At 34.5% G+C, this 17,147-nt stretch overlaps 1 protein-coding gene across 12 annotated transcripts in view; it reads right to left on the reverse strand.

Annotated features, from left to right (window-relative positions):
• Window positions 1–17,147, reverse strand: part of DGKB (diacylglycerol kinase beta) — a 760,061-nt gene that overhangs the window by 192,988 nt on the left and 549,926 nt on the right. For all 12 annotated transcript variants that reach the window (XM_031013463.2, XM_031013457.2, XM_031013455.2 and 9 more), the window contains one exon: window positions 929–1,019. In XM_031013463.2, coding sequence (XP_030869323.1) covers window positions 929–1,019 — 91 coding nt within the window. The remainder of the gene's footprint in view (window positions 1–928; window positions 1,020–17,147) is intronic.

A 17,147-nucleotide genomic window follows, 5' to 3' on the forward strand; every position in this document is an offset into this window, starting at 1 on the left:
ATTTAGGATAATGAAGAACTTAGCCAGGCCATTGTGTGGTCCATAACTACTTCTGTTTACCAAACTTATTACCTGAATATAAGGAACTAATGATTTAGGTATCAGTAGCAAATTTTTGCATTTATTTTTAAAATGAAAAGTGTTGAAGCCAATGTTTCTTAATTCATATCAACTAGTCATTAAGTGTTCATGTTTCATAATTCTGTTCCTCTGGTTTTGTCTTTATCATTTGTCAAAATATAACTTTTCTTTTTTCTTTAACCCCTAAAAATCTCTCAATATAACGGAGTCATTTTCTTTTATAATATTTCTCCAAAATTTTGAGTCCTACAGTGTCTTTTTTTTTTATAGACCTATTTGCTCCAAGTCTTTTTAAAATGTGTCTTTTCTTGCTATCTTTGCTCTCTTTCTTGGCATTTCCACTTTCTATAAATGTAATGGGGAAATGGCAACCTTGGGAACTGAGAAAACCTAGTTAATGAATGGGAATGGAATGGAAAAGTATACTTTTTAACCTTTATTCATAAAAGTAAGTACAATTTTAGCAAAGTGTGTTTTAAAGGTTACAAGATATTGAGACCCGAAAATAATATTTTTTATGTATTCTGCAACTTTTTTCTTCCCAACTACTTTTATCTTACCTTTCTATCTGCACTATGCCCAGTAACAACTGCATCGATTTCCAAAGTTGTGTTCCACTTCTCATTCTTTTATACTATAATAAAATAACCCATATCTACACTTAACTTTAGTATGTCAGATAGTGCTGTATTCCAAATGAGCGAAAGGAATGACAATTTAAAATCTTGAGTAAGTCTCTGTGGATTGCTAATATATATTTCATTCCATGGGCTCCAATGCAAATATACTAACAACAAAGCTCAAGCCATTTCATCGTATTACAAAAGAGAATTCATTTTTTTCTTACTTCTATTTCTACAGATTCATGTAGCTTCTTGCAGGTGGCTGAGAAAGTTTCAGATGTGCCAAACTCAAAATACCAAAATTTGTTCTTCATTCTGAAAAAGAAAAGGAAGAAGCACCTTAGGCAATTATCAATAACAGAGGGATCTTTTAAAAAATGGTCTAACTCTGTCTTGTGTTATAATAGAAAAGGTCTGAGGACATGTGACATCTAAAATGTAATAGATGGTCATATAATTTTCAAAGCTTAAATGTTGGTGCCAAACTGTATGATGGCCTTGAGGGAATTATAAGAATGTGTTGATCTAGCAGACTCCAGTACACCTTTAGTTTTTTGTGGGTTCATCACATTTTAAAAAATGGTTTTAATGCTCATGATTCTTAGCCTGTTCTTTGGCAACAAGTGAAGAATGTACAATAGTGGGAAATTATGATACAGCATAAAGTTTTTTAGTTCTTTCAAGAATTAACTAATAACATAGAATAAAATAACTAAGAAAGTAATAATATTATATCAATAAAAGTTGCAAAGAAATATAATTAAAATAATTTCAGTATTTAATCTTAAAGTAAAAGACTCAAAATTTATTTTCTTCTATGACTTGATATTTTTGGCTTTTTGTACCAGGTAATTAAATTTATTATCACTTAATGTAACTTTACAAAGGTCAAATAGATTTTTATATTATCTAGTATTGGATTTGAAATTTTATTCTTGTGAAAAAAATGCAGTATTTGATTATGCATAATTCTAATAGTGATCATGCCCTCAATTAGAAGACAATACATGTAAGTGACAGACATTTTCACACATAGAAATGAAACAAAGAAGTTTTTGTTATGGTATTCGAGTATGTCTCTCATATCAAATTAAAGTATTCTGTTTGACTTATAAATATTGATATCTGCTCCTTACGTTAGAATGTAAAACATTTTGACAATTAAAAAGACATTTGGCAAGGGCCTTACTACTTAATTCAAGCCTCTTATTGGTTTGGAAAATGACATTAAACCTAATAGAGTGCTTATTATTATGCTATGTTAAATCCAATAGAGTGCTTATTATTATGCAGAGTTTTCTGATATAAAATTATAAAATACAAAGTAATGTTATATTATCTATCTAAACATAGTCAATAATGTTTAGGCTCTCACAAGGTTTTATTTGCTTAAAAAATTCACAATCCCTTCATGAATCAGTCATATTCAGGCCAGTAATCTGAAGGTCAGTATAAGTTTCATAGGATTCTAGCACCATGAATCTTTATTCTTTTCCAGAGAATATCTGACTTAGTTTATGGCCTGATTTCATACATGTGAGCAGATATAAACAGATGATAGCTAGTGAGGTAGGTTAGAGGTAAACATTTGATGACAAGATTTGTGGGCCTGTATCTACAGATGCGTCTATATTAAATTAATGTAAATGTCTATTTTATAGAATGGATAGGCTTTTATAAATTTACACACTGAAGTCATGTAAAATTAAAATATTTCGCTATTGAGATTTATCATTCTGATGAAAAACATATCATTCTACTGATGGAGAGAAAAATATTGGTTTATACAAAGAGGTCTGAAGACATTCTTAATGAATATTTTATGACTATTGGAATAGTCTTTCTATATTCAGCAACTTTCTAATAACATTTTTGTGTTATTCTTTTCTCCAGACTTTCCAGGATTCATTCATTCATTCGACAAAAGTTTAATGAGAACACTCTCTCTGTTAAGTACTATATATACAAATATAAATGCAATTACCTTTGTCCCCAAGAAGCTCAGAATGTTATAAACTTATGGGCATATCAGTTTGTTAAGGGAGGCCGGAAGGTAATGGAGGGAGTATGCCTGGACATGTGAGGCCCACCGGGATCTTGGTTATTATGGCCCTTATCTGCCAGGACTGAGTCTCTTCCCTACACTGTCTCAAAACCACAATTAGATATCACCTCTTTTTTGTTAGGATGGCTATTTTCAAAATACCTCAGATAACAAGCACTGGCAAGGGTGTGGACAAAAGGGAACATTTGTATATTGTTAGTGAGAAAATAAATTTGTACAGCTGTTATGGAAAACGGTACTAAGTTTCCTCAAAAAATTAAAAAATAGAACAACCATGTGATCCAGCAATCTCTCTTCCGTATATATACCCCAAAGAAATGAAATCAATACCTCAAAGAGGTATTGTTGGACCTTATGCTAAGTGAAGGAAGCCAGAACAGAAAGACAAATCTTGCATGATCTCACTTATATGCAGAATCAAAAAAAGTCAAATACATAGAAGCAAAGAGTACAACTGTCGTTATCAGAGGTCAAGAATTGGGGGAAATAAGGAAATGTTGGTCAAAGGATGCAAACTTACAGTTATAAGATATGTAAGTTTTGGAGACCTAATGTACAGTGTGGTGGCTATAGTTAATAATAATGTATGGTAGCAAGGGGGAAAATAATGTATTATATATTCAAAATTAACTAGAGTAGTAGATTGTAAGTTTCTATGTGAAGTCATGGATATGTAATTAGCTTCATTGTGATAATTATTTCACAATATGTGAAAACATAACGTTACACATCTTGAATATATGTATAATTTTTAAAAATTTGTAAATTATACCTTAATAAAGCTGGGGAATAATAAATAGACATTATTTTGCGATAAATTTAGATTCACATGCAGTTGTAAAAAGTAACACAGAGGAGTCCAATGTGCCCATTACAGTTTCCCCCAATGAAAATATCTTGCAAACTGTAGTACAACAGGACAACCACAATGCTGACATTGATACAGTTAAGATGCAGAACAGTCCCATCACCACAAGGTTCCCTCATGTTGCTCTTTTATAACCACACCCACTTCCACCTGCCCCCACTCCCTCCTTTCCTTCGACAACCACTAATCTGTTCTCTAGTTCTATAATTTTGTTATTTCAAGAATGGATATAAATGGACTCATATAATAAGCAAATTTTGGCATTTGAATTTCTCACTTAGATTCATCCAGGTTGTTTCACGTATCAACAGTTTCTTCCTTTTATCACTGAGTAGTAGTACATGGTATGAATGCATCATAGCAAAGGACTAGTATTTAGAATATATAAAGAACTCTGATGATTCGGCAGTAAAAGCAACCCAAACAATTTAATTAGAAAGCAAGAAAAGACATAAACAGACATTTCACCAAAATAGATATACAGATGGAAAAAAAAAGTAAAGATGCTCAACGACATTAGCGTTTAGAGAAATACAAGTTAAAACCACAATGAGATATCACCCCACACTTAACAGAATGACTAAAATAAAAAAATGTAAAAAAAATCTTGAATATATATAATTTTCATGTGATTTGTACCTCAATAAAGCTGAACATAAAAATATTGGTCTATTATGAAAAATAATAAATTGAGTTTCTAAATGAAATATGAGCCAAGTATTGTAGGAACATACTTCAATGATTCAACTAATTTTATCTCAAGAGTCTTGCAAGCTTTAGAATAAAAGGTAGCATGTGAATGGATAAGTAGTAGAAGGCAAGCAGAGAAGGAAGAAGAGACAAGTTCTGTGCACCTTTGGGAGTGCTGTATGATTTAAGAGTAGGCTAAATACCGACTAACAAGTGTGGTAGGGTCTGTTTCAGAACATGTAAACAAAGTTAATGGTTTTAGACTTGATCTTATGATTAAGAAGAAGCTGACAGAAGTTTATTAGCAGAGGGGTGACATGGTGAACTTTGTTTTATGGGCAAACAAATCTGGCAGAAACATAAAAATGGGCTGGAGTGTTGAAATGCTGGTGTCATTAAGAGAACTGTAGTTATTGCAATAATTCACATAAAATATAATTGAAGGCCTAACCAAATGGCAACAGAAATGGAAAAGAGGGGCTCAATTCAAGAGCTATAAATGAGGTTCCTATCAATAGGAACTGGTGATATTTGATTTTACTGATTTATGCCATACCTAGATTATCTCTGAATGCATAGACAAGAATACCAGAGTCTAAATCCAGCATAAAAAGAGATATGGGTTTATATTTTGGCAGGTTCTGTGATCTAATGTACACTGTATTGTAGTTTGAAAATTTAAAAAATATATATACAAGGTTTTGGCTTGTATAGAAATGATTATTCCCTGTATTTCCATTATGTCCATCAAAGTTCCTCACAGCTTAATTAGGATTATGTGTGTTTCTATCAGTTATCCAAGATATACTCACTTTAGCAAACATATCACAAGAAACAGAAATTCTGAGAATTTGCATTCAGCCCTTATTCACCATATTAGTTAGCATTACTGCTCATGTGCAAAAGCTACTTTAAATTCTCCATTATTACAACCATTTTATGTTTCACTTAGATAAATATATGGAGGTAATAAAATGCACATGGTATCAGATTCCACATGACAAATTAAAGGCTGTTAAATTTTATTTTTTTCAACCAAACTGGTTTTAGGCTGTAGAAATGCAAAAAAGCACATTTAAGCATTTATGCTATCTACTTTTATGATTCACATTAGAAAATGATCCAAATAATTCAAACTCAAATTTGTCAGTGAAAACATAGCTTTGGACTTTAAGAATATGGTAACTCGACATTTAACCTATTGTGAAATGGTCACAGCAAAGTCAAATTATCGTATTCCTGGACAGATTTTGTGACTCCAAGGAAAGTAACAAAGGTTCTATAAACCTCAGAAAAGTTATTCATGTAATTATTATTTGAATTAACGTAGTAAACCCTATGCCAATGAATGTAATTGTAAATCTACAAGTTTCTATTTAATGCTCAAAGTGCTTGGCTACCAGATAGCCAGGTAAAGACGAAGAAATTGGCTCCCATTTACCTGGAATTTTCATACAAACTGTAATTTTGCTTCTTTTACGTATCCTGAGTAATGTGAACTATCAGAGACTTTGTTCAAGCAAAATCCTTCTTGTTGCTATGAAATTTAGTTAATATTCAGTTCTTCAAGTTTTTAACTTTCAAATGGGTAATTTAATTTCCAGCAATATATTTTCCTTGGAATTTTTCTTCCTGCCTTACATGTCTTTTATTTTGGCTTTCATCAGCTTAGTAACATTAATGAAGTAAACATAAAACAAAACAAACAAACGAAACAGTAAAGTACCAGTGCATTTTCCGAAAAGAATAAAAAGTAACCTAATTAGACATGAAACTCATTTCTAACAAAGATGCAACATACCGAGGGCGATGAAATTATCTCATTTGTCTTACTGTGGAAGACTCAAAAGTCATAAGCAACAAAAAAGTTTTGACTTAGTGAAATTACTCTGAGAGGTCGTATTTTTATTTTACAGGTGCATTTGTTTTATTATTTTTCATGTATTTAGTGGGGATTTAGGTGGCACAGGGAGATAGTTTATTATGTGAAAACAGAAAGACTTCTACTAGATACTGAACCCATTTTCAAGCATCGTTAACTAAGCGATTTGACCTATATTGTATGGATAACATGCTCAACAGAGGAGAAAATAAATCTCTTTTGATCTTTGCTTTTCAAATAAAAACAAAATCATAATATTATAAGTAGCTTAGTTAAAATGAAATTAAATATTTAATTACTAAGGATGTTTCAGAAATCCTATTTTTTATTAGTTGTTTTCTCTTTTGTCCTGTTATTAAAATATTTTATGTGTCATTTCAAATCTGGTTTTAAAATAATTTTCTCGTGGAGAAGATAGTTTTTAACTATGTTATTCAGTAACTTTATTTTAATACTAAAACAGTCTCATAATTCTATGGCATAGCCTTGAAGCATAGCAGGAATTTGGACTTGCTTAACTATGCTGGTTAATGGGAAAGGTTGACTTATAGTAATACTGCAGAGTAAGTGTTTAAAGTGGATACATTTATGTCATAGAATCAATTCAGTTTTATTCACTTTTTCATTGCCAAGAAACATGACACGAAACATGGGTTATGGGGTTACTCATTTATTCCTAAACGTAGTGAGGTATTACTTTAAAAAATACACCACAAGTCAAATGGAAGGGCCCTGGTGGGACCTGATTCACCAGTGAATGAGGAGTGTCTGAAAGCTGCAGTTCAGGGAGGGAAAAGCACTCCCAGAGTAGCTGCAGCAGACAGAATGTTGGCAGGGCACAGGGAGCCTGGTCGGCAAACGAGCCCTAGGTCAGTGCAGAGGGAAAGGGAGGATACATTTGTAGTTTGTTTTTCATCACTTCTTGAAGTCCCCTGGGAAATTAAACGTCATCTGTATGAACTATGGCCATAGGTATTTGTTAGGAACTAAGTCCTGGCCCGGTTGAATAAAATCAGCAATTTATTTTTTTTTGATTGGCAACTATAAATTCACCAGTAAAGAGTTATGAAAAGGGTTGCTCAAAGTATGTAATAGTGGCATGAATGGGAACTTTTACTCAAATTTGTAAAAATTATAGTATCAAATTTAAGTGTATAAAAAGTTAGGTATTTGCTTGTAGAAACTTGAAACTACAATTTTATGGCAATTACTATTCAGATGAACACATTAGTGGTGGAAGTGACCCGAAATTCTACACATGTTATAGAAAGAACTCCATTTTATTTAAACCCCTAAACTCAGGCTTTTTTGCTCACAGAAATGTGTACTTTTTTTTGGAGTAAGAGAATAATGTTGACAACATTATTTTATAAGGAAGAAACACAGCTATAATCACTGCAGTGGAGACATTTAATATTCACACCGAAGAAGGCAAACATTTTTCATATTTCTAGACAACAGGTAGAGATATAAATTTACTCAAATGACAGATAAAAATGCTTGTATCTAATGCTCATTCATAAGATGTGCTTGTTAAGTCCCAGGGAGACAATGAAATAAGCTATAGAAACTTCAGACAGAATCATATGCTACTCCATCTTAGTTTGTAAAAGAAAAGATGGATATTCTAAAACCATTTTTAACCTGAATTACTTTTACAGGACTAAAGAAACTTTTTTATATGTAAGTGTAAGAAAAGGATGCACCCAAAGATCAAATATTTTAGTTTTTAATTATTTCAACAATTCCCTATGGAAAAAAAAGTGGTTAAGTATTTTGATGTATAAGAATTTTCTATCATAATACTAATTATTTCTTACCTAAATGTTCTCTAGTTCTCTATTTGTATTGTACATTAGAACTAATTAACAGAGCAAAAATGGAAAAAGTATATAAGCAGTAGTGATCCCACATTGCAGAGTCATACCAAAAAGGTACACAAAGTAAGTCCCTAAGAGCAGTGATAAATTCATAATTATTTGAAATGTAAAATGAAACCTGTAAAATGTTTAAACAATAACCAATCATGTTGAGAATTGAATATATTTCAATAATAATTAAATCTTTACTATTATTGGCTCACAACCTGTAATCCCAGCACTTTGGGAGGCAGAGGTAGGCGGATCACGAGGTCAGGAGTTTGAGAGCAGCCTGACCAACATGGTGAAACCCTGTCTCTACTAAAAATACAAAAATTAGCCCAGCGTGGTGGCGCGTGCCTATAATCCCAGCTACTCGGGAGGCTGAGGCAGGAGAATCGTCTGAACCTGGGAGGCGGAGGGTGCAGTGAGCTGAGATTGTGCCATTGCACTTCATCCTGGGCAACAAGCGCGAAACTCTGTCTCAAAAACAAACAAACAAAAAAAACAAACAAATAAAAAAATAAATGTTTCATAATAATAAAAGTGTCCCTAAGAAATTTATTAGAAAGATTTAAAGAAATGTATGATAGTAATAATTGCTGTTGTTACGGATCACAGCACTGTCTCAAATGAGCTTAGAAGTGATGCTTCCAACATTTCATGGGAAGTAGCAAAATCTAACTCAAGAAACCCTAGCTTTTTCCCAAATGTCTCTCATTATATACAATAATGAATGCAGCATCACTTGAACCTTTTTTTCCTGAGCCATAAGGAAAATGTTATAGGCCAGAAAGGTCATCATTAGATGACACCTTTGTTCATATTTCTGTTTAAGTGCTTTTATTTCCCTCTTCTGAAATAAGCCAACTAAAGAAGACAATGTAACCTAGAGCTGACTAATGGAACCTGAGGGAAGTATACCGTGGGCATCTAGGAAAGATTTTTTTCTCTGATCAAGACACATACAAAGTAAAAGCTTTGCCCCTCTTTTCCTATTTTTGCATGTTGTCAAGGAAAAATAACTGGAGATGAAGCAGCCATCTTGCCCCTATGAAGGAAAAGACAAGGGAAACCCAGAGATGACCCAGATTCTGGACAGAGCTGAACTGGCTCATCAGCAACCTTGAAATAGTCTCTGAATTTTTACTCGTGAGAGATACATAAATAGAATCATTATTTATTTTGCATATTCTGTCACTTGCAGCCAAAGCACACTCAAAACATAACTCACTATGTCTTATAAAAGAATTTTCACATATATTATGGAGATATTAGAAAACCTAAATGAATATTTTTCATACAATACTATTTTTCTAAATGTGAAACTTGGTAGTGGCTGAAATAAAGGAGGTAAAGTAGAGAATTTCTGTTCAGCATAATTGCTTGTTTTTATCTTGTGCCAAGATATGCAAATATCACTGAATATGCTTTCCTCATCTGACTTGCTGTCCCCCTAAATTTTCTAAGAGTCATTTTCACACTTACATGCATGAAATAATTTTTTTAAAAAACATGAAACACTGCTTTTTTGGAGTGCTCCCAATTTGCATCTGATATTTTATCATTGTCAATGAAGTCTGTATAGACCAGTGAGTGGTAAGCTGACACTTTTCTTCTTCCCCCATCCCACATCCAATAACTTAAAAATACAGTGACCTTGTGGTGTTTGAATTAATAAAATATACCCTGATGTCTGAGATTATCTGCAAAAATATTTAAGATATGGTATTTCTCTATAATATAAATAGGAACATGTACAGCCTAGTGAAAATTGATAGCAAAATGTAATAAGGTATGTGTTCTTGTATACACAAAAAGCTGTAGTTTATTTAATTGAATTACATTCATAAATAAAAAGTGTCCAACAAACAAAAATTGTTTTCAATAAGTTTTAAAAAATAAGAGGGCACTACAAATGCAGATATTAGCATGTTTCCACTCCTGGCTTTGGATATCAGGGGAGGTTAGCATAACCCTCTTTCTGGTAGAATAGAAATTCATTTATTCAACAATCTGAGCATTTACTATAGGTCCAGTACTCTTATAAGAATTGGAATTATGTTTACACAAGAAAAGAAGAGATCTCTACATAACGCTTACTTTGTATTAGAAAAAATACATTAAATTATTTAATATAAATTGAGAACAAGTGCTATAAAGAAGATACACAAGATGGTATGTGTGTATACAATAAAAGCAAATTGAGAGCCTTCTTTAAAAAGAAATTGGCCAGGCCTTCCAAAGGTTCTTTTGCTGAAATTCCATAGTTTCCAAGCAATCTGGAAGTTAATTTGGCTTTCTATGGATTTTGATATAATTAATAGGATGCCATAAATTATAGAATTATGTATCTGAATCCCTGGAAAGGAATTATCATCACCTCCCCTATATATTAAGTGGTATATAAATTTTATAGTAGATAAAGTTGAGCAAGTGAATAAGAGCCTGACCATTTCTGGGTGTCATGATTCAATTATGTTTCCCCATTTACCAAGATGAGAGTGAGACTCTGGACTACGGATGATCACATAATCAACATAGCGCCCACTGGAAAACCCGAACAACCTTCCTAGGCAGCAGAAACAACTAGCTGGATCATACTAGTTGACTGTGTTGAGCTAGACAGCAAATAGCGGAAGAATTGCTTGTTCCCCCATCCTCTTTCTGCCACTCACCAGTTGACTTTCTTGGCTCTCTCCCTCTCTCCCCCTCCCTCCCTCTCTCTCTTTCTCCACCACCCCCCATCCTATTTAGTGGTCTTTATTGAATCCATTAAGTCAATCAATTGTTTAAGCACAGGTGTGAGAATATAAGAATATAAAGTTCATTTCTTTCTCTTGCCTGATTGCCCTGGCCAGAACTTCCAACACCATGTTGAATAGGAGTGGTGAGAGAGGGCATCCCTGTCTTGTGCTGGTTTTCAAAGGGAATGCTTCCAGTTTTTGCTCATTCAGTATGATATTGGCTGTGGATTTGTCATAAACTGCTCCTACTATTTTGAGATATGTTCCATCAATACCTAGTTTATTGAGAGTTTTTAGCATGAAGGGCTGTTGAATTTTGTTAAAGGCTTTTTCTGCATCTACTGAGATAATCATTTGGTTTTTGTCGTTGGTTCTGTTTATGTGATGGATTAAATTTATTGATTTGTGTATGTTGAACCAGCCTTGCATCCCAGGGATGAAGCCGACTTGATCATGGTGGATAAGCTTTTTGATGTGCTGCTGGATTTGGTTTGCCAGTATTTTATTGAGGACTTTTGCATCGATCTTCATCAGGGATATTGGTCTAAAATTCTTTTTTTTGTTGTGTCTCTGCCGGGCTTCGGTATCAGGATGATGCTGGCCTCATAAAATGAGTTAGGGAAGATTCCCTCTTTCTCTGTTGATTGGAATAGTTTCAGAAGGAATGGTACCAGCTCCTCCTTGTACCTCTGGTAGAATGCGGCTGTGAATCCATCTGGTCCTGGACTTTTTTGGTTGGTAGGCTATTAATTATTGCCTCAATTTCAGAGCCTGTTATTGGTCTATTCAGAGATTCAACTTCTTCCTGGTTTAGTCTTGGGAGGGTGTATGTGTCCAGGAATTTATCCATTTCTTCTAGATTTTCCAGTTTATTTGCATAGAGGTATTTATAGTATTCTCTGATGGTAGTTTGTATTTCTGTGGGATCAGTGGTGATATCCTCTTTATCATTTTTTATCGCATCTATTTGATTCTTTCCTCTTTTCTTCTTTATTAGTCTTTCTAGCGGTCTATCAATTTTGTTGATCTTTTCAAAATCCAGTTCCTGGATTCATTTATTTTTTGAGGGCTTTTTTGAGTCTCTATCTCCTTCAGTTCTGCCCTGATCTTAGTTATTTCTTGCCTTCTGTTAGCTTTCCAATTTGTTTGCTCTTGCTTCTCTAGTTCTTTTTTTTTTTTTTTTCCGAGACGGAGTCTCGCTCTATTGCCCAGGCTGGAGTGCAGTGGCACAATCTCAGCTCACTGCAAGCTCCGCCTTCTGGGTTCACACCATTCTCTTGCCTCAGCCTCCCAAGTAGCTGGGACTACAGGGGCCTGCAACCACGCCCAGCTAATTTTTTGTATTTTTAGTAGAAATGGGTTTCATTGTGTTAGCCAGGATGGTCTCAATCTCCTGACCTCGTGATCAGCCCACCTCAGCCTCCCAAAGTGCTGGGATTACAGGCGTGAGCCACCACGCCCGGGCTTGCTTCTCTAGTCCTTTTAATTATGATGTTAGGGTGTGGATTTTAGATCTTTCCTGCTTTCTCTTGTGGGAATTTAGTGCTATAAATTTCCGTCTACACACTGCTTTAAATGTGTCCCAGAGATTCTGGTATGTTGTGTCTTTGTTCTCATTGGTTTCAAAGAACATCTTTATTTCTGCCTTCATTTTATTATTTACCCGGTAGCCATTCAGGAGCAGGTTGTTCAGTTTCCATGTAGTTGTGCAGTTTTGAGTGAGTTTCTTAATCCTGAGTTCTAATTTGATTGCACTGTGGTCTGAAAGACAGTTTGTTGTTATTTCTGTTCTTTTACATTTACTGAGGAGTGCTTTACTTCCAACTATGTGGTCAATTTTGGAATAAGTGCAATATGGTGCTGAGAAGAATGTATATTCTGTTCATTTGGGGTGCAGAGTTCTGTGGATGTCTATTAGGTCTGCTTGGTGCAGAACTGAGTTCATGTCCTGGATATCCTTGTTAACCTTCTGTCTCATTGATCTGTCTAATATTGACAGTGGGGTGTCAAAGTCTCCCATTATTATTGTGTGGGAGTCTAAGTCCCTTTGTGGGTCTCTAAGGACTTGCTTTATGAATCTGGGTGCTCCTGTATTGGGTGCATATATATTTAGGATAGTTAGCTCTTCTTGTTGAATTGATCCCTTTACCATTACGTAATGGCCTTCTTTGTCTCTTTTGATCTTTGTTGGTTTAAAGTCTGTTTTATCAGAGACTAGGATTGCAACCCCTGCTTTATTCTGCTTTCCATTTGCTTGGTAGATCTTCCTCCATCCCTTTATTTTGAGCCTATGTATATCTTTGCACGTGAGATGGGTGTCCTGAATACAGCATACCAATGGGTCTTGACTCTTTATCCGATTTTCCAGTCTGTGTCTTTTAATTGGGGCATTTAAACCATTTACATTTAAGGTTAATATTGTTATGTGTGAATTTGATCCTGTCATTATGATGTTAGCTGGTTATTTTGCCCGTTAGTTGATGTAGTTTCTTCATAGCATTGATGGTCTTTATAATTTGACATGTTTTTGCAGTGGCTGGTACCGGTTGTTCCTTTCCGTGTTTAGTGTTTCCTTCAGGAACTCTTGTAAGGCAGGCTTGGTGGTGACAAAATCTCTCAGCATTTGCTTGTGTGTAAAGGATTTTATTTCTCCTTCACTTATGAAGCTTAGTTTGGCTGGATATGAAATTCTGGATTGAAAATTCTTTAAGAATATTGAATATTGGCCCCCACTCTGGCTTGTAGAGTTTCTGCCGAGAGATCTGCTGTTAGTCTGATAGGCTTCCCTTTGTGGGTAACCCGACCTTTCTCTCTGTCTGCCCTTAACATTTTTTCCTTCATTTCAACCTTGGTGAATCTGACAATTATGTGTCTTGGGGTTGCTCTTCTCAAGGAGTATCTTTGTGGTGGTCTCTGTATTTCCTAAATTTGAATGTTGGCCTGCCTTGCTAGTTTGGGGAACTTCTCCTGGATAATATCCTGAAGAATGTTTTCCAACTTGGTTTCATTCTCCCCGTCACTTTCAGGTACACCAGTCAAATGTAGATTTGGTCTTTTCACATAGTCCCATATTTCTTGGAGGCTTTATTCATTTCTTTTTACTCTTTTTTTGTATAAACTTCCTGCTTTATTTCATTAATTTGATCTTCAATCACCGATGCCCTTTCTTCCACTTGATCGAATCGGCTACTGAAGCTTGTGCATGCCTCATGTAGTTCTCGTGCCATGGTTTTCAGCTCCATCAGGTCATTTAAAGTCTTCTCTACATTGCTTATTCTAGTTAGCCATACTCAATAAGGAAAATAAGAAGTCACATTGTCCCTGTTTGCAGATGACATGATTGTATATTTAGAAAACCCCATCGTCTCAGCCCAAAATCTTCTTAAGCTGATAAGCAACTTCAGCAAAATCTCATGATACAAAATCAATGCACAAAAATCACAATCATTCCTATACACCAATAACAGACAAACAGAGCCAAATGATGAGTGAACTCCCATTAACAATTGCTACAAAGAGAATAAAATGCCTAGCAATCCAACTAACAAGGGATGGGAAGGACCTCTTCAAGGAGAACTACAAACCACTGTTCAATGAAATAAAAGAGGTCACAAACAAATGGAAGAACATTCCATGCTCATGGATAAGAAGAATCATGAAAATGACCACACTGCCCAAGGTAATTTATAGATTCAATGCCATCCCCATCAAGCTACCAATGACTTTCTTCACAGAATTGGAAAAAAACTACCTTAAAGTTCATATGGGACCAAAAAAGAGCCTGCCTTGCAAAGACAATCCTAAGCAAAAAGAACAAAGCTGGAAGCATCGGGCTACCTGACTTCAAACTATACTACAAGGCTACAGTAACCAAAACAGCATGGTACTGGTACCAAAACAGATATATATATATATATATGTATGTATATAGAACAATGGAACAGAACAGAGGCCTGAGAAATAATGCCACACATCTACAACCAACTGATCTTTGACAAACCTGACAAAAACAAGCAATGGTGAAAGGATTCCCTGTTTAATAAATGGTGCTGGGAAAACTGGCTAGCCATATGGAGAAAGCGGAAACTGGATCCCTTCCTTACACCTTATACAAAAATTAATTCAAGATGGATTAAAGACTTAAATGTTAGACCTGAAACCATAAAAACCCTAGAAGAAAACCTAGGCAATACCATTCTGGACACAGGCATGGGCAAGGACTTCATGACTAAACCACCAAAGCAATGGCAACAAAAGCCAAAATTGAAAGTGGGATCTAAATAAACTAAAGAGCTTCTGCACAGCAAAAGAAACTACCATCAGAGTGAACAGGCAACCTACAGAATGGGAGAAAAGTTTTGCAATCTACCCATCTGACAAAGGGCTAATATTCAGAATCTACAAAGAACTTAAACAAATTTTCAAGAAAAAAAGCAAACCACCCCATCAAAAAGTGGGCAAAGGATATGAACAGACACTTCTAAAAAGAAGACATTTATACAGCCAACAGACACATGAAAAAATGCTCATCATCACTGGTCATCAGAGAAATGCAAATCAAAACCACAATGAGATACCATCTCATACCGTTAGAATAGTGATCATTAAAAAGTCAGGAAACAACAGATGCTGGAGAGGATGTGGAGAAACAGGAATGCTTTTACACTATTGGTGGGAGTGTAAATTAGTTCAACCATTGTGGAAGACAGTGTGGCAATTCCTCAAGGATCTAGCACTAGAAATACCATTTGATGCAGCGATCCCATTACTAGATATATACCCAAAGGATTATAAATCATGCTACTATAAAGACACATGCACAGGTATGTTTATTGCGGCACTATTCACAATAGCAAAGACTTGGAACCAACCCAAATGTCCTTCAATGATAGACTGGATTAAGAAAATGTGGCACATATACACCATGGAATACTATACAGCCATAAAAAGGATGAGTTCATGTCCTTTGCAGGGTCATGGATGAAGCTGGAAACCATCATTCTCAGTAAACTATCACAAGGACAGAAAAACCAAACACCACATGTTCTCACTTACAGGTGGGAATTGAACAATGAGAACACTTGGACACAGGGAGGTGAATATTACACACTGGGGCCTGTTGTGGGGTTGGGGGCTGGGGGAGAGATAGCTTTAGGAGAAATACCAAATATAAGTGACGAGTTAATGGGTGCAGCAAGCTAACATGGCACATGTATACCTATGTAATACGTTGTGCACATGTACCCTAGAACTTAAAGTATATATATATATATATATATATATATAAAAAGAATATAAAGTTCATTAGTTTCAATAGAGTTCAACAGATATTTAAGGAGCACCTACTAAGTTTCAGGGAAGTTAATTTAATGTAGGTGTTGCAGTAGATTTCAAAGACAGCTCAGATTTCCCATCCTGAATCATGGGCAACTTTTTACAACTAGAATAGACATTAATTGGTAACTTTGGGCATCTAACAAATATCTGAAGGGGACTCAGATTATTAAACTAGATAACCTTGTTTAATAATGTTTGCTTGGCATATTCAAATATGAATGACACCCCAAATCACTAGGCAAAGCAATCTCAAAATGCAACATAGGGAGTTCAACATGTGAGAAAAAAGGAGTATACATATATTTTGGAAAAACACATTTACTTTCATCACTGAAAGGCCAGTTAATACTTTTCAATTATCTTCAGTGGTATAGAAGAATTTTAAATCAGTAATTATGTAACATTAGAACATATTACATATGTTTTTCCTAACCAATTTTTAGATGCTATATTTTGTAAAACTTGCAAAAATCGAGAAAAAAATTACACCTCTCTAGCTCCTTCACACATTATTTCCCTTACCTATATTCTGTGAAGACTACCACAGCTTCACAACTTAAAAAAAATACTTCTAATAAAACTTGTTTCTATTCTCTGAAAATTAGTTAAGTGTTTTTTACCTTTTGTTTTTCTTCACACATCAGCAGTCTTTTTCCAATTCTGTAACAAGAAGCATAACTTTGCATTTTGAAAATGCCAATCACCTTAAAACTTCTCTCATGCTAGAAACAGAAAAAACAGAACAGTTCTCCTTTTTCTAATGCTATGGAAGAGTGGTTTTACATACACGTTAATTATCTTGTATAAAAATGATAAGAAATAAGAATCAGGCTACTTGAATTATATTGAAAATATTGATATTTTTAATCAAATTGAATAATTCTATAGTCTAACACATAAATCAGTAAATCCATTATTATTTAGATTGCATTTTTGTCATTGATTTACATCTTGAGGGACTCAGATGACTCCCTGAAATATCATGATCTGTTTTT

The sequence above is a fragment of the Gorilla gorilla genome, chromosome 6 (genome assembly GCF_029281585.2).
Source record: "Gorilla gorilla gorilla isolate KB3781 chromosome 6, NHGRI_mGorGor1-v2.1_pri, whole genome shotgun sequence".
In the NCBI taxonomy this organism is placed as follows: domain Eukaryota; kingdom Metazoa; phylum Chordata; class Mammalia; order Primates; family Hominidae; genus Gorilla; species Gorilla gorilla.